Genomic DNA, 25,240 nt, shown 5'->3' on the forward strand with positions numbered 1-25,240 from the left:
GCAATGTTCTCCTACTTGGTCTAAATCAGAAGGGTCTGCACCAGCTACAATGCATACAGAATTCAGCAGCACGACTGGTGCTCGGTCTCCCTCGGAGATCATCCACCAAACTTGCGCTTGCCAAGCTTCATTGGCTCCCTATCAAAGAGAGAATCATATTCAAGACTCTCTGCTATGCACATCGCATTGCTCAAGACAGAGGTCCAAGCTATCTGAGAGGTCTCATCACCATCCATCGGCCGATTAGAGACCTAAGATCGGCGGGCATGATGCTATTTAAATCCCCCCGCATCAAAAAAGCTAAAATGGGGGGAAAATCCTTTCGCTATTTAGCCACTAAGTTTTGGAATGCTCTGCCAATCCAACTGCGGATGGAGCCATCTGAAATGTGTTTCAGAGCTAAACTTAAAACTCACCTATTCCCCAAAAACTAACTTTATCTCCTTTGGTTCTTGTTCTTCCCGATGGGTTGCATTTTGCAGTCAGCGCGGGGACACACAGTTTTGTGTAGCCAGGCGCTCAATAAATGCTTATTATTATTTTTATTATTGATCTGTTTATTCCCTAAGGAATTCGGTGAAGGAGGCGTCTTGAAACCACTAGGCACTCATGCGGCATAGTCCAGATCGTCAAATCATGGGCGATGTTATTGTTATCATTATAGGAGCATGGTCAGTTACTGCATGGAGTAGGATTTGTGCCTGTACTACTGTGGTGGTGTGTCCATGGTACGTAGAAAGAAGTAGTTGATCCTGGAGGAGGATCTGTGTGAGTGGGAGTAAAATGTGTATTATTTAATGCCAGGGTGGAATGTGCGGCATACGTCTGTAAGGGCTATGGAGCTAACCCAAGCGCTTAAGAGAATGGATATGAGGCTTGGTGCTGTTTGTGTTGAGGCTTGGGCTCATGGCAAAGTTGAAATCCCCTCCCACCACTGTTAATCCTGTCAAGGACCGTAACAGGTTGTGTGTCAGTGCCTGGTGTGGTGAGGGGGGATACACTGATGCAAAATTCCAATGTCCGTCTCCTATACTTTCCTCTATTGCTGTAAAAATGCCCAGGTCATCATGGTGTGTTTTTGTGACGTGCAGCGGGAATTGTTTTTGTAGGAGAATAGCAGTCCCTTTGGAGGCATTAGTGTAGCCGGTATGATATATTCTATTATAGCGGCCACGGCAAAGGAAGAATGACCCATTGCCCATTAGGTGAGTCTTCTGTAGTTGTATAACAGGTAGTGAGTATCTTTTGAGATACTGAAGACTGCACCCTTCTTAATTTTGTTGTTTAATCCATTGACATTCCACAAACGTATCAAAATGAGTCTTGTGAGTCTATCAGTGTGCTTTATAGTGTTTAAAAAGTGGGCGGAGATGCCTGAGATGCAGGGAAATAGGAGTTGACATTAAACATATGCTATGGGTTTGCCCTCCACTTGTGCCTTATTGGGAGGAAGTCATGAAAGTAGTAACTGATATTTTCTCCAGAGAGGTCCCCTGTACACCAGGGCACTGCTTATTAAACTGGTTCCCACATACTGCCAAAACAAAGGTTACGACCAGGTTCCACGATCTAGCTTTTATCTTAGCAAAACGAGAAAAAAAGAGGAGCTGGAAAGCCCCTGGGGGACCACGAATTGCAGTGCGGCAGAAGGAGCTCGAAAAACAGGCTGGGTATGAGGGAGAAGGTTTACTTAGAGAAGCGAGGAGAGGAATACGCTCCCTTGAGATAGCACGAGCTGGGGAGACACTAGTAGACTCCTTGAAGGACCCAGACCCACATTCAGGTTACCCAAAACCAGAGGGTCCACTGGCATTGACTCCCTCTGCTCACTGAGGAATTGTGTTACATACCATACACTCTATACCCCACATCGTACGTGCTTCATCCCATGTTGCTCACGACATCCAGACAGATCGGGAACAGGCGGCCAGCAATGTGATAATCCTCTATGTATCTTCCTCACATAGCGGGTTTGACTCACGGGGTAGTGGGAGTTGCCAATTTATTGGATGTTTGTAATCGGTTTTATGGTGGATTGTTTGACCTGCAAACTGTCCACATGGGCAATGATGATGCTAATGGATATGATATGTACTGTCGACAAAACCTTTAATAAAATCTGTTTGAAAAAAAACTATTCAGTAATGTCAACAACGATGTAATTTGAGATGTCATTAGTGATGTAAAATTTGAGGTCATAAGCAGTGCATGATGGAGGCTCAAGTCACAATTAGTTGACTAAACCACAACTGGTGTATATCAGTGACTTTCGTTTTTTAAATGTAAGCTAATGTCTCATTCATTTCAGTGCCTAGCTATAACATCACTTCAACCTTTTTTTCAGTCATTTATTTTTCAACGTAAGTCAAGGTCTTAGCACCTAGCCTAACTATGTCGCTTTATACCTTAGTTCTTTCCAGTGAATACAAAGCCAATAACATTGCTGTGATTTCCCCAAAAATATTTTAAGTTTTCATTCTATTATTCTTTCTTTTTCTCTTTCCATTTTCTCCTATCATCATAACTGAGATAAAAAGTCACAGATCTACAGTACAAATATGCACTACTAAGAGACATAGGTTTGCCATTTTCAGTATACTCATGAAATATAGCAATGTGATTGGTTTGGTAAGCCAGTTGGACCACCTTTCAGATCCTTCGGTGACAATTTTATAATGCTGCTGTCTAGAGCGACCTGGGGCTACTGGGTGACCTAAGTTTCTGAAAGAGACAGCTGACCTGGAACTAATACATGTTAGAATGTACTAGCGTTTTTCCTAAGCCTCCTCATCAGCCTGTCCTCCAACCTCACTAATCCCTTTTACCTAGTACCCTTCTCAAGCAGCCATATGTTGGGTAGCAACTGGTTTTGCCCTGATCCTTGTTTCTACACGCCTGATGCTCAGATGTGGGTGTCCACCTCCTGCTCGATCTAGAGGCGTGTTACACGCACACTTCTAGAGAACTGATTCCTGCCACTTCATTGGGTCAAAAAAAGTGGTCCAAATCCACTGCTGGTATTTCTTCTTCTCCCACCTACTCTAAGCAGCTCTTTCACTGTCATTGGTGCAGGATTGGCCAAGCTTTCTGAAAGTGTTATTTAATGTGTTTTTATATTACACAACGCTGCTGTTTACAAGGCCTGAATGTGCTGTTGGATTTTCATAGGTCCATAGTGTCATCTGTAGGTGGAGTGTTTCCATATGATGGGAACCGCGGAGAGGATCAGGTGTTTTTTCTGCTCAATTGAAAACTCAACATAAAATGATACATGCATGATTCTCAAACGTGTCATCTACTTATCACCAACTCCAGTCTGTATTAAACTCCATATTTGTGGCGTGGGTCAAGGTGATCACCATTACTTAATTCAGTTTGTGTTGTGTGCTTTAAGGGTCTGTATCCAACTACATTAACAAAATATTTAACAAGCAGACGAAGAAGGGAAGAGATTATATATGCAAACAGAAACATACACTAGCTACTGGTGCGTCCTTCCTCCTTCAAAGATAATGCTCATAAAGTCCCATTTCCCTTTCTCTACAGAAACTGGAGAATAGGCGAGAGTATGCAGAGGAGAACAATGATTCACCAATGACAACAGCAAGTAAGAGTCTCCTAAAAGCTTTTACACTTTTGTTCACTGACGCTTGGGGCATTAATAAGAATCTAGGGATCAAGGTGTCTCTGTGACAAAGGAACCAGTAAAAGGTGGCACACCAGGTGAATATGTATCTGATGTTGTCTTGTCAAAAGAGGAAGTTAAGTTAAAGGCCGTGTGCCATGATGCTATGTATTTGACAGTAATGTGCCGCTCACCATTTTTCTCTTTTAGAAGGAATTTGTTGCAAGTAAACTATGCCTCTTTGCTCAACTAGTCTCTAGGTACCTCAGTGTGACCCCCAAGAATGATGTGCAAGTTCCTTCCCAGGAAGCTCGAGAGTTGCTTGAGTTACCTGAGCCTGATCCATACAATTGAAGCTTGGGAGGGGCGGAGGTGTGACTTAAAGGCTAGAGCGGCTGACCTTGAAGCTGTGGAACCAGGTCCAAGTCTGGAGGAAGGCTCAAACCTCCCGTGATTCTGGGCAAATCATGTAAACTCCCTGTGCCTAAAAAATGAATGTGTCTATCTGTAGTGCTAACGGTGCCCATGATGTAGAGCGGTCTGCTACCTCGGGGTCGAGTTTTTGTTATATAAAACTGCAAATAAATAAATAAAGACTGACCATGTTGTCTTAATGTTAGGAGAGTTTTCATCTTTCACACTGATTTCTTAAACGAGTGGCATACTCATGAAATACCTACAGCAGAGACGTGTTGGCAGGTGCTCAGTGGAGGCCTGTTGCGTTCACTTTTGTTTCTTTAGATCTTGCAACGCGTTACAGGGAATTCAACATTGAATGAAGTGGACATTCTTCAGATTTTTTGTTTTTTGTGAGGGCCTTTGCATTCCGTTACCAGGCTAGGAAATGCTAGCATATAATAACAGATGATGTAAGGGGAAAAATTAGAAATGTAATTGATAATTTTGCCAGAGTATTGATGAGCCTGCAGAGTCCATGATTGTGAAGAACCAAAGTCTGATATGTGGGAATCCGGATGAGTGGGACTGGGATTCAAGAATAGTTTCTGTGCAAGTATCCAGGATTAACTAGTGAGGCACATGACTACTGAGGATAATGTAGAGGGTTGGCTTAATAAACCTTATAAAAATTAAAGGCTCAACGTTAAAACTTATGAGACAGTACAAGAGGATACAAACCATTTAGTCAATCAGGAGTTAAAAGGCTCTTAGAAAATATAAAAGTATTTTGAGATATAAGATGATAAGAGGTTAACACCAGGTGCCTGCAGTGATTGCCTCTGTGGACGCTAAGGTATATTGGGTACTGGTTGACTAAAGTTCCAAAAGCGATCAGTCACAATATGTTCATATTACCTTGCTTGATGTGCTAGTCAGGTAGGGCTTCTTTTGCCCTAAAGCTGCATATATATCTAAAGGTTTTTATACATCTTGCAACTATGATTTCCCAAACATGATTTCACTGTTTAATGTCATAGGTTTCAAATTCTTAACAAAATAGAACAAAGCTGGAAATTAACATAATTTTCTCTGAATATAAAATATAAAAGAAAGTATATGTGCCTTAACTATTCTAATGTTCATGTAATTCCCAAATCTTACACTAGACTTCACACTTCCTACCTCCACATACAGAATTCTTTTGCTATGTATAATGCCTCAATGGATATTAGAAAGCATGGCACAGTGATACTGGTTAAGTCAAATCTTTGCTTAAAAACATTAAAAGCTTTACTCTGGAATGTGGTGGTCTAATTTCTCTGATCACTTCTCTGCCAGGTTGCACCAGTCTGGGAAAGAAACCCTTGTATGTCCTATTGCAGTGGGTATCTGGTGGCTGAATCACCGTCTCTCTCATAGGTGAGACCTTTGTGGATCCATTAAATCCACAACAGAGCTGTTTCCCACCTTAGTGATCTGCCTCGAAACCAAGTAGGTGCCAGGTACTACTTCATGACAGGGGAGGTGCAGTGACAGCTGTATGAATCCATCAGAGCGCTAATGAATGGAGCAGCGCAATGTCCACATATAATGCACTGTCTGCACTAGAATCGCTGTAGTGAATTTTATTCCTCAAATTTGCTCCCCCGTGGATGGAGGAGAGAACTAGTAGGGGTTATACCATCAGGCCACTGAACATACAGAGGACATGCAGTCCTAATATTCTGACCCTGCAGGGTGTCTGAATACTTTAACGACTGTGGGTGTACGAACATTTTAGTTAACAAATGAGATTACACATATTTTAACGCTTTGACAGCCTCAGGTGCACAACAAAGGGGAAAGAAAACATATAAAAGCGCTCTTGACCACAAGATGATCCGTCCTTGGTGAAATGAATGGGGGGGGGCTATTTTCACCCCAGAATGTGCTCAGAAAGTAAGGCAAGCCCCTCGAAATGTGCTGTCGGAGGTTATGTGTCTTATCTCATGAACTGCGATAGGGTATTGATGGGGTCACTTTAAGATTTTCATAAGAAAGTCAATAAAATAGAAGTCACGGTTGCAGTAGTAAAATAGTCTGTGCTGGAGTCAATGTCATCAGGATTTGCAGGAATAGAATCGTCTGTGCCCATTTCGGAGATGATAATAAGTTCCCTAGAAGCTCTTTGGACAACACAGCATGACACCAATGAGTTGTCTGGGAACTTCCAACATTAAAAAGCTCTGTAAATTTAGAACAGCGAATTGTAAAATCCTAGGGGATGACCTGTATTGGCTTGTTGGGCAGGAATAATGCAAATCATCAAACTTCAGTTAAAGATTTTTAAAGAAATGAGCTGAAACTCGCCAATGACCTTTAGTGAGAGAAAGACATTGCATTTAAGCACAAAGGGCAAGCAGGATGGCCATATCTTTTTTTTTAAACTGTTTTTATTTAACAAAAGATTCTGGTCATCACTTCCAATTAATCATTGGTTGCATCAGTATCACTCTTTAAAATCGAATAAATACATGGCATTTGATGTTATACACAGCAGAGAAAGAAAAAACTCAATAGTCATGCAAATCAAGGCGATAGTGGTTCGTCTAGGCAGGATGGCCATATCGAACAAGGAACTGTGTTGCTGACTTTGCTTGAGGAGCACCTTATCAATCCTGGGCTCTGCTCAGAGTTTGACAGGATTTCTGTATGGAATTGCTCAAAATCTAAAGCCAGCAGGTTGCTGTATAGACTGAGGTTAGCTGCAGCGCCAAGGTGTGACTGGACTTTAAGTCAGTGCCTTGCAATAATGTGAAGCACCGTAGACACCGCTTCCTGAATGAAAACAAGCACTGTCAGAGGTTCATAGTATCCACATCGGGTTTAATGAGAGCATCACTGCTACAGAATGGAGGCGTTAAAGTTCTCTCCCATTCTGCACAAACAACTTTCCATAATGTAAAGGGCAACCCATTATCAATTCCCAGTTTCTTTATAAGCCTGTCTCTATTCCCGGGCTACGTGGTTGAGGCACTGAAACACTTTTTAGGAACTGCAACAAATCTGCAAAAGTTTATTCTAAGAACTGCTCTTTTTTATGCTTTTTTCGTGTCCAAGAGATGCTGCTGGCCGCAAGGAGCACGTGTTCCAGCCGACTTCGTGTTCTTGTCAGATATATGGATCCAGGTTGAGGAGAGTGAGTGTATTCACAATGAGACTGGGTTTTGACCAGGCACAGCCGACAATGGACCTGGTGATGTTTGTAGTATCTGGGAGTACGTTTTGCTGGGCAGTTACATCGTGTGAATTTCGGGTTAAGGCAGTTGACATTCAGACTAGAAATACAAAATATAGTGAAAATAGAAAAACATCAATATTGCCTTTACACATGATACAATCTATATTCTACGTCTACAAAACACCCAAGAAGACCAGAGCTAGTGTAGTATACTTCACCGTTTGACTGTAATTTTGTGTGACAAAGCTTTGCTGTTCAGGCGGGTGTAGGCGGTTACTACCTTTGGGGTGACCCTCAGTGCAACAAACAGGCTCAGTAGTTGACATTGTGGTTTCCTGCAATATGTTGCTGATGCACCCAGAGATACTTGTTTTAAAAAAAAAATGTGTTTGCACCATTATGGTGTTCTGTCAAGCTTTCTTACAAATTCTTCTTTCTCTTGCTCTTTTTCACCAATGGTGTTTTCCTTTGATCAGGGCTCACGTTTGATTTCAGCTATTGTATTTTTTGTGGATGCTTCTTTATATGATACTTGACATTGGTGTTTACAGTCTATTGCAGCTTGAAAAATATGTCTCAACATTTGCTCTAAAAAGTGCTTAACAAAGATATTTTTTTACAAAAAGCCTTATTCTGGCAGTCTTATAGCACAAATATTCTTTCAAGAAAACTATCAACTGTGTATGCTGATAAACCTCCCCAAACGAAGGCATACAAATAAACACACAAGCTGTATGTAAAATAAGAACATACACCTAAAAGCACAAGTGCTGCCTGTGTCTACTATTTCCTGCTTTTTACAGGCTGACCTATAGGTGTTTAGAGATGATTCGCTCCCCCCCTCTCTCTCGTCACAACAGGTCACTTCTGTTCAATTGGATTTATCATGCATGCTGAAGAGATAAATGACAGAAATTAAGAGCAAATCGTGAACATGTAGTGTGTCTTTGATGTTTTTAAGTGACTGGGTAAATATTAGTAATATAGTAATAATGTGACAGTGACATGCAGTACATTTTCTGTTTATATAATTTGTGACCTTACGAAACTTAGAGAAGATAGTGAATATATCTAACCATCTCATGTAAACATGGTGGAAGGGTTGTTAGACATGGCCCAATATAGCATAAATGGTATAGTCCATCTCTGTGGAATGTACTTTGGCACAGGTATGTCACACAAATCCTCTGTCACAGATATAAAAAAGAGTGCGAAAAAATGTAACCAATATGGTGGCGCCTCAAAGAGCCGCTTTAGAGGTTGGTGGTAATGTGGCAATTGTTGGATGTCCAGCCTGTCAACCTCCGTGTTCTCCCTCCTCATTTATAACAGTGGTGGGGATAGAGGGGCATGCAGTGTTTCCAATAATGGAGACACATCTTTCTGTGCTGTTGGAGGCAGTAGGCGCCTTTATTGTGTTGCACAACACCCAAGCTAGAACAGCCAGCATTGTCACTTTTTGCCTAAACTCCTTCCGCCATATTTGTAGAAACAGTTTTGGCTAACAAAAGTCTCCAGACCTGAATCCAGATCAAGATTTGATGGCCAATTTGTGGCTGGGCTGCTGGGGGCTGTGACTGCTGTTTCTGTGCCACCGGCCAAACTCTAAATGAAACTCAAACGCTGGCCTCTCTTTAACTGCATAGTCAATTTGTTTTATGTTTCTTTTAAATAGGATTTCAACTGAGTTAATTTCCACGTCTGAACTGTCTGTAAAGTTTAGAATCCCATGACTTTAAGCTGGGAAAACATTTTGAGAACTTGGTAGTTACATGATGTGGAAGACATGATGCCTTCTTGTACATGTAGGCAGGAAGAAGCACTAGCAAACATAAACATGTATTTCTTTGGTGTTTTCTACACTGGTTGTTTTCCAGCTCAAACCAGCCAGTGCCTACTATTGTCTGAGTTTTAAATGACATTCTACCAACTAAACCTTCAATAATGATATTGACTTTGAGAAATTAAAGGAACGTGAAAAGGCTTGCATTGAGTTTGCTCTAGGAATGTGGCATCAGTGTGCATGTTTGAATTATCAGCTGTCTATCTAGTGCAGTATTTCAGATGGGCCTTGGGTACAACAGGACCAGCGGATATTGTACATATGTTTTATGGGTGCGAGAAACTGGAGCTAATCAAAACCGAGATTGTGGCCTTTCTAGAGGGGCTGCTAGACATTAAAATAAATCTATCCCCAACATTACTGATTATGGGCTGCGATATTAAATTAAATCTAAGGATCGAGGAGGAAGCTTTAGTTTTTATAGCAGTAGCTGTACTTCGAATATTAATTTCAGCCGCCTGGAAAGATATAGAGGCCCCAACATTTCAAATGTGGCTATGTAGGCTCCTCGGTATCCATAATATCGAGGGAGCCTTATATGAACTTAAGGGCTTAAAAACAAGAGATATCGGGCTACGGCTCTGGGCACCAGTGGCCGGTTGGAGGGCGGCAAGGATGAGGGGTCAGACGAGTGTGATGTCAACTGTTTAGTTTTAGGTTTCTGTACTGCATGCTGAACCTCCTCTGGGCCACGTAGATTGAGAATGGTTACCACTTAATTAATTAGAGTTTTGTCTCTTTCCTTCTTTTGTTATATATTATTGGTACATACTGATGCACTCGCGGCCGTTATTTATGTATGTTGGATTTTGTACTTTGCATTTTGTATCTTGAATGAATTATATTCTGCTGTGTAACATGTGATCTCATACTCTCACCCCAAAAAAATTTTTTTAAAAGGGAAAAAAAATAAAAATGAAACTCAAACGCTGGCCTCTCTTTAACTGCATAGTCAATTTGTTTTATGTTTCTTTTAAATAGGATTTCAACTGAGTTAATTTCCACGTCTGAACTGTCTGTAAGGTTTAGAATCCCATGACTTTAAGCTGGGAAAACATTTTGAGAACTTGGTAGTTACATGATGTGGAAGACATGATGCCTTCTTGTACATGTAGGCAGGAAGAAGCACTAGCAAACATAAACATGTATTTCTTTGGTGTTTTCTACACTGGTTGTTTTCCAGCTCAAACCAGCCAGTGCCTACTATTGTCTGAGTTTTAAATGACATTCTACCAACTAAACCTTCAACAATGATATTGACGTTGAGAAATTAAAGGAACGTGAAAAGGCTTGCATTGAGTTTGCTCTAGGAATGTGGCATCAGTGTGCATGTTTGAATTATCAGCTGTCTATCTAGTGCAGTATTTCAGATGGGCCTTGGGTACAACAGTGATGTCTCTTTGTTACTCTAGTTTGAGGTAGATTAGATTAGAAGATTATCAACCTCATAGGATGGCAGGTCCCGATAACTACTCAAATGTCATTCTACTGACCTGCACATGATGGGGGACATTAATAATGTCCTCCCTGGGTTTAGAGGTAGTTTCCGTACTGACATCTAGTTCTTGGTTGAGGTCTGCAATCGTCCGTATCCACAAAAGTGGTCATTTGCTGCCTTGACAGTTTACTACATCATCTCTCTGTAGGACTTTGGTAAGATTTACACAACACTGATTTTCCAATATTTAGGAGGACAGCCTAAACAACAAGAAACCATTCCTCAATCATTTTTTTTTAAAACAGATTTTATTCACTTTCATCTTGTCAATTAGTAACAGTACATGTCAACAATAGGGTCTCATCATGTCTTAAGCAGTGGGTGCTAAAAATCATGGTTGAATCTATGCAGTCCTGTTCCCTGTTTCTCATTCCTTGTTGAGGTCACCATAAGGGTAACCGCGCTCCACGTTCCTAGCAACTTTCACAGATTAACATTCAATGCCTTTATATCAGAGAACAGCTTCTCAGTGGTCTATTCTCATCTTCACGCATATCTATTTAAACAGCAAATAGGTGAACAAACCCCTCTCCCACCCCCATCCCCGTTCCTCCCACCCCCCAGGCATGTCGCGCCATCATGTACTTCTCTATTGGGTTCCGTATCTAGTCATGTATAACATCTGGGTGCATTATTCTTATTAGCAGGGTGACTGCAAAGAGGAAGCCACTATATAGTGCATGCTTAAGTAGATCTACCAGCGCCATCCATGCCCTCGCTGTCTCCATTGTTTTTTCATTACTTGTTCTCTGCGCCATCGGCAACCTATAAATCCCCTCACAGTCAGCCCACTGCGTGAATTCTCACAGCCATCGTGAGATATTAGGTGCGGTGGCCGCCTTCCAGTGCGTGGTGATTTCCCCCTTAGCTAGGACTAAACCCAGGTCAATGAATTTACTGGTCACTTTATTGCGGGCAGTATGGGGGAACCAGTGCAATAGGCAATATCCCGGGGTCAATGAGCTGTCCCTATCCGTTATGTCTCCTAATTTAGTCGTCCCTGCTCCCCAGAACGGCCCCAGTAGTGGGCACTCCCAGAGCATGTGCAAAAATTTGGCGTTTTCCAGCCAACTTCGCTGACAAAGTGTACGGGTCCCAAAATATTTGTTAATTTTGTGCGGGGTGAGATATGCTCTGTGGAGGACAAAGAACTGGATTCGCTGGAATCTCGCGTTTCTGGAACACTTCCATGCCCTCTCCACCATCGCCTCCCTCGGCTTCTCCTCTATAGGTATCCCAAGGTCCCTTTCCCATTTGTCACGCAGGTTCTCCAAGGGGTGCCTGTGCCCCTGGGTGAGCCGTCTGTATAGGCAGGTGACCGCCTTGACCGTCCCAGCTGCTGATGCCACATATTGGCATGCCAAGGAGGGCGGGGCTCCGCCATCCCTCCTTCCAGTGTTTACGGATGGCTGTCGTCACTGTGGCATGCAAGAGGAAGTCCCGCCTAGGTAGGGCGTACCTCTCTAGCAAGTCATTAAAGGGTAGCAGGGTGTTGTCCTCATATAGGTCACCAATGGTGAATATTCTCGTCTCTTCCCAGTCCCGTATCCCTTGCCAGTCCCCCCTCCCATGTGGTAGTGCCTCGCAAATCAGGAGCGGAATTTCAGGTGTGTACGCAGGTCCTTGTTTGGCCCTTTTACTAGCCCTATTCCAGCATTGACGCACCCCCTACAGGTCCCTCGGGGCCTCTCTCTCACTCAGGGGGAGCCGGAGTAGAACTCGAGAGCGCTGTCGTAAGTCCGGGTCCAATCCCCCGTGAGTTTCCCCAGTCTGAAGCCTCCCCACCATCCATTTTGTAAACCACTGTATTTGGGCGGCATGGTAGTAGGCCTCGAAGTTGGGTACCGCGAAGCCTCCCTCCCTCCGGGGTCTCAGCATGGTAGTGAGTGCCACCCTGAGCCTCCCAGCGCCCCATAAAAATCCCGTAACCATGGTGTTAAGTTGGGCAAAGAATTTTTGCGGGATCCATTGAGGAAGTGTGCCAAAATAGTAGAACAACCGCGGTAAAGTGATCATCTTTAGTAGCGCTACCCGTCCTGCCACCGACAGCGGGAGAGTCCCCCAGAATTCAAATTTACTCCGGGTATTGTGCAACGTCAACATTACCTTCCAGCAAGTCAGGGGTTGCGTGGTAAATACGCACTCCCAAGTACGTCAGGCATCTACTTTCCCATGCCACGTCAATCTTATCTGGTGGATCATCTCTACCACTTTGAAAAGGAAAGAGGCACGTCTTATTCCAGTTGACCTTGAGGCCCGTCACACGTCGCAACTGGGTCAGCGGTTCCCTGGCGCTGCGTGGATCTCCTGCAGAGTCAGCCATAAACATTAAGAGATCGTCCGCGTATAAGGCGCTAAACTGGGACTGACCCACCCCAGCAAGGCCCCGATAGTACTGTCCTGATCGTGCATGTACCGCCAGCGGCTCCATAGCTAACACGAACAGGAGGGGAGAGAGCGGACACCCCTGTCTCGTGCCCCTGCCCACAACACAGGCCTCCAAGATCACGCTCCCCGTGCGCACCCGAGCAGTGGAGTCCTTATATAATATCGCCGTCCAGGCTACGAATCCCTCACCCAACCCAAAAGCGCGCAGCACTCTAAAAAGATATGGCCACTCGAGGGTGTCGAAGGCCTTCTCTATGTCAATGGACAGTATGCAAGCCTCATGCCCGTCCTGCCCGGGGCCGTCCAGCAGCCGGAGTAGTCGGCGTATATTCATGGCAGTGTTCCGAGATGGGATGAAGCCCGCCTGGTCCACATGTACAAGGGTCGTCATGTGAAGCTTCAGCCGACTAGCCAATACGTGACTCAGTATTTTGTAGTCTAGATTGAGCATGGCAAGGGGCTGGTAGGCAGTTCGATCCCATGCTGGTTTATCCGGTTTAAGAGTGGTATGATTATCGCTTCTCTAGTTGATACCGGTAGGTGGCCTTCCCGCTTTGATCTGTTGTGCAAGGCCTGTAATGGGGGAGCCCATTTGTCCACGTACGTGGCGTAGAACTCAACCGAAGGCTATCTGTGCAAGGGGTTCTATTCCTGGCCATGTGCTTTATGGATCCCCTGATCTCTCCTAGTTCTATATCCCAACCACAATTTGGGGAAGTTATATATCCAAGAATCCCTGTACCTCCAGTACCATTGGATCTAACTGGTTTCGATATAGGGCAGTATAGTATTCCAGAAACAGTGCGTTTGTAGCCTGTTGACCATAATAGGTTATCCCATCTCTCCCCCCTAACTCTAAGATTGGCATCCCACGGCACGCCGGGTTGGCCAGCCAAGCCAGTAGTGCCCCAGATTTGTCCCTCTCAGCATGTGCCCGAGCCGTGTATGCCCTGTAGTCAAAGCACCTCAACCGTTCTACTTGAGTTGCTAGTTCCTCCCTGGCCCTCAAAAGGTCTGCCTGTAGATCCTCATTACCTGGCCTATCCTTTTCCACCACTCGAAGCTGTTGTTCCGCTTCCTGTACATCATTCAAAAGGGCCCTACATACGCCCACTGCCTCGCCAATACATCGACACCTGATAACCACTTTAAAAGTGTCCCACTCAACGAGGAGGCTGGTGGCCGTGTCAGTATTATCCTGGAAATATTCCTCTATGGCAGCGCCTATTGTGTTTCGAAATACTTGGTCTTCTAGGGCCTCAGGACGGAGACGTCAGTTGGGGATAGTGGTCCTAGTTTGCATCTAGTTCAGAGACACTAGAAGGGGATTGTGGTCAGATATCGTCCTGGCTAAGTACTCGCTCTGTATAATTCCCCCTTGCACATCTGGGGAGAAAAGAATGGAGTCTAAGCGGACATGCAGCTCATGTAGCCCGGAAAAATAAGAGTAGTCCCTCTCCCCCGGGTGATGGGCCCTTCAGCTGTCCGTCAGCCCCCAATGCTGTTGCCAGTTTCGTCGGGTTTCTGCCACTCTGTGTGTAGGAGCGTCAGGTAGGGGTGGGTGAGAGCGGTCCAAGTTAATGTCAGTAATGCTAATAAAGTCCCCCGAGCAGCACGGAACCAGTCAAAGTCTGCGCTAGGGTCTGTGTGAGTTGAGCAAAGAATGACGGCTGGTCAACGTTAGGGGCATAGACACTCCCTTTGGTATGTCCCGGCCATCTAGGCGCCCCTCCACTGCCACAAATCTACAGTCAGGGTCTGTTATCTGTCGAACACATTGAAAAGGTACCCCTGCCCAGACCCATATTAGTGTCCCTATTGCAAAAGCTGAATATACTGTGTGGAATACCTGTCCCCTCCAGCGGCGCTGTAGAGCTGCCCCTTCATTTCGTGTCAGATGGGTTTCCAGCAATAGTGCAATTTGCACTCCTCGCCTTATCAGGTAGACATGTATTTGGTGTCGCCTACTCATAGTGTGCATCCCTCGTACGTTCCAGGTCATGCACTTGATACCTACGGGGGAACCCATTCTAGCATCACCAGATCCTGTCTGTGCGTTTCTCTGATAGCGACATGCCTGACCCCTAAACAACTATCACCAACAATAAAAACGCCCCAACTCCCACTCCCCAGGACAGGCTCACGTGAACAGATCCCCATCCAAACAGAAATTATCAAACAAGAAACTTAAAAGTGGTGGTGGGTGCTCCACTCTCGATGGTCCCAGAACCCCCCTGGATCCCCCTCCCCCATGTAAGGAACCCTCAGCAACACCTTGTGATACAAACCTGCCCTCTTGCGGTTAACATTTTCGGCCTCTAAGGCTAAGGGCTAGCATTATGCAGTCAACCATCCCCTGTGCCTACATCCCATGGTCCAATCAGCCGAAGATGCCATCCGCCGTTTGTGGAGTGACGACCGGTAGTTCATTGAGAGCCCCTGCATACTCCTCGCTCTTGAGCTCTCAGATCTGCTGTGCTCAGGGTCTGTGGCATTGCTGGTCGGGCTAACTTCTCCCTGGCTAATGTCCGCCACCGCCTTCACCGCCCTATCACGTTCCTGGTGCCGTCCAGTAGGTTAGGGGGCCCTCGGAAGTGGTGAAGAAGGGGATGACCTCGGTTGTGTTGAGGGTTTCTGCGGAGAGCGTGGTTCGTTGCCACGTCTAGTTTCTAGCCAGTCCCAAGCGTCTCGTGGGGTGAGAAAGAAGTGCGTCTCCATGTCTGCAGACACCCGGAGACGAGCCGGAAACAACATAGCATAGGGAAGATGAAGCTGGCGCAATTTTCACTTCACTGCCAAAAAGGAAGATCTCTGCCGTTGCACCTCTCTAGTATAATCCTGGAAAATCATCAACCTGCTGTTCCCTATCTGCAGGTTCTGCTTCTCTCCGGCTTGCTGTAATTGGAAATCTCAGTCACGGTAGTGTAGTAGTCGCACCACCAGTGGACGGGGTGGGGCATCGGGTTTAGGTGGTCTAGCCGGAACTCTGTGGGCACGCTCAAGAGCATTGAAGGGAGAGAGGCCCTCCGGGGCCACCTCTGTTTTTAGCCATGTCTCCGAGTACTGGACCGCATCTGCTCCCTCCTCCCGCTCCGGCACTCCCACTATGCGCAGGTTATTCCATCTGGAGCGCCCTTCACTATCCTCTGCTCTCACCTCCAGCACTTTGATCCTGGCTTCCACCACCTGTAGGGCATCCTGCAGATTGGAGACCGTGTCTGGAATGTCCTTCATTGTGATTTCATTAGTCGTCACTCTGTCTTTTAGTTTGCGATGTTCATCTTTCAGCTGGGTGAGATCTGTCCCTATGGCGTCCATCTTTGATTCCAGCGCCTCCCACGAGGAGGTGATGGCCTGCATTATATCCGCCAGTGTAGGGTCACCGGTGGGTCCCTCCGCTCACCTCTCAGACGCACTCTCCTCTTCATCAGTGTGGTGCCTCGGGTCGTCCGTTCGCAGGACCTCAGATCCCTTTTTCCTGGATACTCTGACCATTCTGCGATCCGCCAGTGGAGGGGTCTATTTGGTGTAAGGGCCTTGCAATCCTCGGGTGTTCAGGCACGGGCTTGTTTGAACTCCTTTCCAACAGGGCAGGTTTCCAGTCTCCGCTGGCGTCTAGTGATGACTCAGATGTGACACTGTCCAGTAGACAGTAGAGAAGTCTTCCGGGTCAGGCCTCCATGGGTGGTCTCCGAGTTGTCGTTGCAGGATGGCGGGGCGACCCAATTAGGGGCAGTCCATCGATACCACGCAGGAGGACCTTAAATAGGCGCTGCTCAGGCGCAGAAACCGAAGCCGGCTCTGTCCATGCAATCTGTAACCCTGCGCAATGAGCATCAAATTCAGGGCACCTGCCATCAAGGTTCCACTCCAGGGCACCTAACCACAAGTCGTCAGTACTCGCACAGTGCTTATGGCGCCATTCAGGTGCACAGGGAAGCTCCACGTGTTCTCCTCCACCCTGTCAGGTCACAGTGTCTTAGGCCTCCTGATGTCACTTACAGCTCCCCACCAGGGCTCCCAGTGCGCTCCCAGGTCCAGCCAGCAATGTAGCCGCTTCGTGTTCAGGTCAAGGAGCCCCTGCTTCCAGGGAGTTCATGCTGGGGTGACAGCCACAACCGTCAACAGCCCCTCACCTCCATTTTGTGGTCAGGCAGTCTCCCCCAGGCTTATTGTAGGGCGCCCTTCAGTGCTCCCCTAGATTCTACTGTGGCTGCTATGGGTGGACTATGACATTGTTCTGCATTCTGTCCATCAACTGTTGTTTTGCATTTGTCGCCCCGAGTGGGATGGGTATGCTCAGACGTGAGTCCCATGCTCTCCACACCACTGGAGTCAAGCTATCCTGGCTGAAGACGGCTGATAGCCAGAAACCGGTCCTAGGATGCTTGATTCCGGTCCAGGAAAGACATGGCTTGGCAGTTGGAGCTGGACTGTTCCCATGAGGCACAGGGTCAAGGCTGATTTGCATATGGCCATGTCTGAACTGGGGTGTTGTGGAGTGCAAAAAAACGATGGATTTTGGCCCAGATCCCTGTACTGGGGTGAATGTATGACATTGTTCTGCATCCTGTCCATCAACTGTTGTTTTGCATTTGTCGCCCCGAGTGGGATGGGTATGCTCAGACGTGAGTCCCATGCTCTCCACACCACTGGAGTCAAGCTATCCTGGCTGAACACGGCTGATAGCCAGAAACCGGTCCTAGGATGCTTGATTCCGGTCCAGGAAAGACATGGCTTGGCAGTTCGGGCTGGACTGTTCCCATGAGGCACAGGGTCAAGGCTGATTTGCATATGGCCATGTCTGAACTGGGGTGGTGTGGAGTGCAAAAAAACGATGGATTTTGGCCCAGATATCTGTACTGGGGTGAATGTATGACATTGTTCTGCATTCTGTCCATCAACTGTTGTTTTGCATTTGTCGCCCGAGTGGGATGGGTATGCTCAGACGTGAGTCCCATGCTCTCCACACCACTGGAGTCAAGCTATCCTAGCTGAAGACGGCTGATAGCCAGAAACCGGTCCTAGGATGCTTGATTCCGGTCCAGGAAAGACATGGCTTGGCAGTTCGGGCTGGACTGTTCCCATGAGGCACAGGGTCAAGGCTGATTTGCATATGGCCATGTCTGAACTGGGGTGGTGTGGAGTGCAAAAAACGTTGGATTTTGGCCCAGATCTCTGTACTGGGGTGAATGTATGACATTGTTCTGCATTCTGTCCATCAACTGTTGTTTTGCATTTGTCGCCCCGAGTGGGATGGGTATGCTCAGACGTGAGTCCCATGCTCTCCACACCACTGGAGTCAAGCTATCCTGGCTGAAGACGGCTGATAGCCAGAAACCGGTCCTAGGATGCTTGATTCCGGTCCAGGAAAGACATGGCTTGGCAGTTCGAGCTGGACTGTTCCCATGAGGCACAGGGTCAAGGCTGATTTGCATATGGCCATGTCTGAACAGGGGTGTTGTGGAGTGCAAAAAAACGATGGATTTTGGCCCAGATCTCTGTACTGGGGTGAATGTATGACATTGTTCTGCATTCTGTCCATCAACTGTTGTTTTGCATTTGTCGCCCCGAGTGGGATGGGTATGCTCAGACGTGAGTCCCATGCTCTCCACACCACTGGAGTTAAGCTATCCTGGCTGAAGACGGCTGATAGCCAGAAACCGGTCCTAGGATGCTTGATTCCGGTCCAGGAAAGACATGGCTTGGCAGTTCGGGCTGGACTGTTCTCATGAGGCACAGGGTCAAGGCTGATTTGCATATGGCCATGTCTGAACTGGGGTGGTGTGGAGTGCAAAAAAAGATGGATTTTGGCCCAGATCCCTGTACTGGGGTGAATGTATGACATTGTTCTGCATTCTCTCCATCAACTGTTGTTTTGCATTTGTCGCCCCGAGTGGGATGGGTATGCTCAGACGTGAGTCCCATGCTCTCCACACCACTGGAGTCAAGCTATCCTGGCTGAAAACGGCTGATAGCCAGAAACCGGTCCTAGGATGCTTGATTCCGGTCCAGGAAAGACATGGCTTGGCAGTTCGGGCTGGACTGTTCTCATGAGGCACAGGGTCAAGGCTGATTTGCATATGGCCATGTCTGAACTGGGGTGGTGTGGAGTGCAAAAAAAGATGGATTGTGGCCCAGATCTCTGTACTCGGGTGAATGTATGACATTGTTCTGCATTCTCTCCATCAACTGTTGTTTTGCATTTGTCGCCCCGAGTGGGATGGGTATGCTCAGACGTGAGTCCCATGCTCTCCACACCACTGGAGTCAAGCTAGCCTGGCTGAAGACGGCTGATAGCCAGAAACCGGTCCTAGGATTCTTGATTCCGGTCCAGGAAAGACATGGCTTGGCAGTTTGGGCTGGACTGTCCCCATGAAGCACAGGGTCAAGGCTGATTTGCATATGGCCATGTCTGAACTGGGGTGGTGTGGAGTGCAAAAAAACGATTGATTTTGGCCCAGATCTCTGTACTGGGGTGAATGTATGACATTGTTCTGCATTCTGTCCATCAACTGTTGTTTTGCATGGGTGGACTACCCAGGCACCACACAACATTTCACGGTAGCAGGGACAACTCAGCAGTCAACTGGCCCGTGTTAGCGCCTCTGCAGTCCTCCGCACCGTCATTTTGAGGTCAGGCATCTGCAGCTATGTCTGTGCGCCTTTCAGCCCTCACTTCGAGCCTGCGATGTCGAATGGGTGCTGGCAGGGTGGGCCCTCACCTGCAGAACAGTCCCGCTTTCCAGTTCGTCGATCAGAGCCCCTCCGGTCGCCGCAGTCCAGCCCAGCAGTGGGAACGTCCTCAGCAAGTCGCGGCCGCCATTTCACCCTCAGCAGTGTCGGAGCGAGGCCGGGAGCAAAATCGCTGTTTTCTTCACTTTCCGCCGCTCCAACTCGCTTGCAAGGGCAGGTAGGGCAGTACCCGGTGTTCTGCCACGTTTTTCCATTACAGTGGTTGCCCTGGAGGTACAGGATCGTTTGCGGCGAAGGGGAGCCACGGAAGAGCTCCGAGGTCCGCTTCCTTCTACATCGGCGTCAAGCCACGCCTCCCAAGGCATTCCTCAATCATAGGCAGGCTTTGTGGCAGTACTGTCACTAATGATCAGATGTAGGCTCCAAGTGAGCAAAGATCTTTACTACCTTGATTGCCATGTGTGCTGATTTTGACAGTGTAGACAAGTACACCCCGTACAGTAAGCTACAGAAACTCTGCATTGATTCTGGTTTAACCACTGTTTCCCAAGCACTTCATATGGAAATGGTGAGACAGATGTGGCTGGATAGAGATGATATATGTATATGATAGATCTGTATCAATTAAAGCTCAAACTTAGGTCCTCCTGTTCATGCTTTCACTTGCTCATACGCCAGATTTACTACTACAGAATATGCCCCGTCTGATGTAAGCCGATTTCAGTTCAACCAAACAAGGCAGAGCTTAAGCAGTAGTACACTGAAATGTGAAGGTAGCCGCTGGAGGTTAGTCCTTGGGAGAGGAAAGTCTACCCCAAATATGTCAAGTAGTTTAGTGCTCATTTTACTTGCAGGTGCTATTGAAAGGCATGGGATATATATTTCAAATTAAAGCTTTTCGACTTTGGGGTTTAGTTGTAGGGACTCTTTTGTTCCCCATATCGCCAGTTATTTTGCCCATTTGATGCTTAAGTGTGACAGTATAGGCTGTTGAGTCAATGCAGCATGGGCTAAGGATAGGTTGGGGAAATATTGACAGATAGTCCCTTTACATTTGAGAGAGCGCAAACTGATCTAAATGTATGAGTGCATCACACTTACCTGTAGTAAGCACAAATCATGAGGAGAAATGCCATGAGTGCTAATAGTATCTATAATTATATTCTGAATGTATAGCTAATGTAGAGATTTAAGTAGAAGTGGAACTAATACAGAAATGTGTGACTATATGATTTTAGTAGATGTGATTATTTCTGAATCCATGTCGTGTAGCTGTTAAAATGTAAGATGGTATGTGGTTAAACGCAGAATGTGGTAGGCCTTAGGGCCAGAGCTAAAAGGGAAGGTGTTTCTTTTCACGACATAGATTGTATTAATGTTTTGGTCATTGCATTAAATGGGCCATGATTTATAGAGATGTTTACTGAATAATAGAATAAGAATATTAACATGCTTTAATTAATGAAGAAGTTGAAATGCTATAATCATGATGAGAAATATTGTAGGCCTGAATTATTTTAACATTGATTTATACGTACATGTCTGGGCTGAGAAATGTTGCAAGCCTTTTTTTTGGAAGTCTATGAGAGTTGGGTTCTTGGCTACAGATATCTGTCTGCAAAGGAAAAGGGGGAATCCAATTATAAATGAATGAATAGAGGTCTGTTCAGTAGACGGCCTAGACATGGAGGAGGGTTCCGGAATGTTTGAGGGGTATCAGCGGGCCGGAGAAGAGTCTGAGAAGCAAGGTCAACTCTAACGTATGAGGCCCAATACAAAGCATCATGGAAAAAGCCAGAAGCTACACCACGTGAGAGGCGTCTTGCGAGGGGCGTCTCAAATGTTGTTGACTGTTTTGTATTAGGGACAGCACCCCTGGGTGGAGTTAGAGCAGATGCCTGAGGACCCTTTAGAGAGCGGCTGGGTAGGCAGAGAGGGGTCATGACTGGAGAACTATAGGTTTTCACCAAGAGACTTAGAGTGAGTGACTTCCCTTGGGGGTCATTCACTGCTGACACCTTTGTTAGGTTGGGTTTTGGTTAAGTAGGGATACCATCTAGAGCAGGGTAGGGACAGCCTAACCTGTGCGTTTTCCTCCAACCTAAATGAAGGAGAGATATGCGTCAATGCTGATAGCTTTATTATTCTTAGAACTTGTGTTAGTGATTTCCGTTGCTCGTCTGAGGGCTTTCCGAGAGCACATGTATGTAATTGGACCTGTGTATCTCGTGAATCTCATTCTGAGATGTCTGTATTTGCAGCTTATCATTTCTTTACAATAAACTTTTGAAAGCTAGAAGTTGTTTGTGATCTTTGGGAGCAGAGTCCTTTATTGGGTGAACTAGCTTGCAGAGCGGGGCACTTTCATCCTCCAAGACAGGCAACAAAGGTTCAGTCGACCAGATCGAGGTTTGGATCAATAGATATAAGGTATCGATCAAAATCTCGCCCTTCCAGTTGGTAGCAGAGGATGGTTGCCTTCTTGAGGACGGTGACCTAGGCCAGGTTAGCTTACCCCAAGGCCCCTAGAGATCGATGATCGGAAGAACAGCCCGCCGAAGAAGATCCGGATGACGTGAGACAGAAAAAGCAGCAGTATCGGTCGAGAGTGAGTATAAAGGGTTATGCGTGTTAGATTGCGGTGTTTTGTATTGTATCCATGTTGTAATGTCTGGCGGAGTTGAATGTCTGTAGAGTGACTGTGGAACAGGTTGTGAGCGCGCGCAACCGGTGGAAATCTTAAGTTCAAGGAGAGCTTAAGTGGTTCGGGTGTATCGGACACCCAGAGTAATTGTCAACTAGTGTGAAGGGGGTCATGAGGTACCATTGATCACCCGAAAGACCGAGATAGGGGGAACGTAAGAGTGAGTGCGTGAGTAACGGACGCAGGTCGGAAGTTACTGTGTGTGTAAGCAACCTATCAGAGAGACGATAGACATTTCGTCAGTTGTGTTGACAATTACATATAGACTGTGGACGTACAGTCGAGAGAAGTGACCGCTTGGTCGGAAGTAGTCATTTTTCGGTGTATGAATGGGACGCATGCATAACCGGGAGACGAGTTGAGAAAGGAGGGGTGCTGCTGCGAAGCGGAGAAAAGTGACGTCAGAAAGTGTCGCGACGTGATTGGCCGACCGGAGAAAGACCGCGCTGCGATAGGCCAAGCTAGCAAAGCCGCGACAGGATTGGTGGATTGTCATCAGGAAGTAAACAGAGTAGCGAGGCTGGATATTGTGCGCATAATTATGAAGTGTTTTAAATGGCTGAGAGCGGTGTTTAAAAAAGAGAAGCGGGGATCGTATGAAGGGGAAGAAGCCCCGCCGGAGGGTACGCCAGCTCGTTACATGGCAGTGAATGTTGGGTTGCATACGATCCTTTGGATATCAGAGTGGAGTAAGATTACTGAAGGAAATGAGGAACTGACGTTCCCGAAGTACGGGACGTTCAGATTAGAGGTGTTACATCGATTAAAATCAGTCATGACCTCAATGAGACCCTTGCCTAGACCGACTCAGTTTGAAGCCCTTGAAGCATGGATTAGGGCAGCGCATGAAAAGAATATGAACAGACGGCAAGAAAGGGTGAAACGATCGGTAAGGGCAGTGCAGGATGCCAGGTGGGATGCGGATGCTAAAAGATGGAGAGTGCATAACCTGGAAGTAAATAAACTGTACCCAGTGTTAGAGGTGCCCGTAAATAAAAGCCCCATAGAAGAAGATGATGAGAGCGAAACAGAGGACAGCCTGATAAACAGATTACTGACAGACAGGCCACCCCCGTATAATAGAGCAGGGGGAGAGGTCGAGCATACAGAAGGAGAAAAGGGGGGCAATGCAGGAGAGCATAGACCGCTTCCCAGTTCAGAGTGGGATCCTGAGGCAAAGAAAGAGCTGTCCCAGCCTAGTCAGGTGCAACAGGTAGTCGGGAGGTTTGTGGTACAAAGAGCGCCGGAAACGGAAAGCGCCACATCCTACGCATTACCAGATGCACTACAGGTACCTGTTACCATAGGTCCTATAATATCGATATATGACCAAGAGAGAGCAAGAGGGGAAGAACGGGTACGGAAGGACAGAGAAAGAGCAGAGAAGGCAAGAAGGAACGATACGATCAATTCCCCAAGTCAGATGCCGATACCGAGAGAGTGGAGCACCCCGATGCACACAGCAGGGGACCCAGGAGGAGATCCTGGGGGCCCTAGATGGCCAATGGATCTGAGGGGATCTGGACGAAAATCCTTTCAAGAGCTAAATGAGTACATGAAGCAGTGGGATGAGGCAGTGAAGGCTCAAAAGAGCATCATAGCTGCGGAAGCTGAAAGGGAAAGTCAGGACAGCCGAGCTCGGACTCACTGCGGGGCTGGGGAGAGCAGCCCGGAGTGGGATTGTAGAGGGAGAGAGAGTAGGGGAGTCACCCATTGGGCCCGGGGAGGAGATAGAACAGACCTGGAAAACGGGGGTCCCGGGAGTGGAGGGGTGGCGCGCCCAATACTCAGTGAAGGGGAGAGGAGAGCGCAAGAGTACAGAAACAGCTTTAAGTGTCCACACTGTGTGCCCGGCACCAGAGAACTGAATGGGAGTTGTGAGAGGTCGCACCATAGTCCCTGTGATGACGGAAATGAGCGCAGCCCAGGGAATATGGGGAACCAGGAAGGATCGTATCAGATACTGAGCGATACTAGGCAAAGAGAGAGTAGCGACCAGAGGGAAAATAACAGAGAGGTGTGCGGTGAGAGGAGAGAAGAGGAAGAGAGTGGGCAGAGCAAGAGTAGGGGTAACAGGCCCGTGTTCCATCACCTTCCAAGATCGGATGGCCGAGCATGGGACCTGGAGAGATGGGAGCAAGGGAGGGCACCCTTTAACTCTCCCGAGCCCAAACGTAGAGCTCGAAGTTGGGATGGTAGGGAGACCAGTGAGCCCCCTTCGAAAGACGTATTGCGAGCTGAGATAAAAGCCAAGAGACTCGATGTCGCCAGTTTAAGGTCAGACCTGGATGACATGATAGATGGTACCCTGCCTTTAGAAAGAATGGAAATGTATGAACAGGATGAAATACTGTATATGGCAAAGGACATTACTCGAAAAGCGAGAGCAGTCCATGAGAAGTTAGTCGAACTAGCAGGCAAATATATGGTGGACTTGTCAAGAACCAAAGCATTACAGGGTAACCACAGGCTACATTATACAGATCGAGACCTAGATGAGAGGAGAACGATTGGGCTGAAAACGCACATAAGGGAACTGATCGCTGGAATAAGGACATGGAGGGCACTAGATAAGTGGGAAGAGAGGTGGTCCAGGAAAGGGACCGGCAGGAGAAGCACGCTTGGTATGACACCAGGAGGACAGCAGGGAATAGAAGCTTACCCTTTGCGTGAAGTCGCAAATGGGAACTATGTACATGTCCCTTGGAGTAGGGGAGATTTAGCTGCTTTTACCACCTCCTTCCCCAAATTACGGGAAAGCCCAGTGGAGTGGTACAAGCAAGTGGAGAGATTTGTAAAAATCTCAAAGGTCCTATGGATAGATCTGAACACGCTGTTTGACATCGTAGTACCAGGAGATCTGTGGA

At 46.7% G+C, this 25,240-nt stretch overlaps 1 protein-coding gene across 1 annotated transcript in view; it reads left to right on the plus strand.

The window, feature by feature from the left end:
- Window positions 1–25,240, plus strand: part of C3_1H21orf58 (chromosome 3_1 C21orf58 homolog) — a 142,107-nt gene that overhangs the window by 37,498 nt on the left and 79,369 nt on the right. The window contains exon 2 of the mRNA XM_078683819.1: window positions 3,547–3,607. Within this exon, the coding sequence (XP_078539945.1) occupies window positions 3,547–3,607 (61 nt within the window). The remainder of the gene's footprint in view (window positions 1–3,546; window positions 3,608–25,240) is intronic.

Source organism: Lissotriton helveticus, chromosome 3_1 (assembly GCF_964261635.1).
Source record: "Lissotriton helveticus chromosome 3_1, aLisHel1.1, whole genome shotgun sequence".
Lineage (NCBI taxonomy): Eukaryota > Metazoa > Chordata > Amphibia > Caudata > Salamandridae > Lissotriton > Lissotriton helveticus.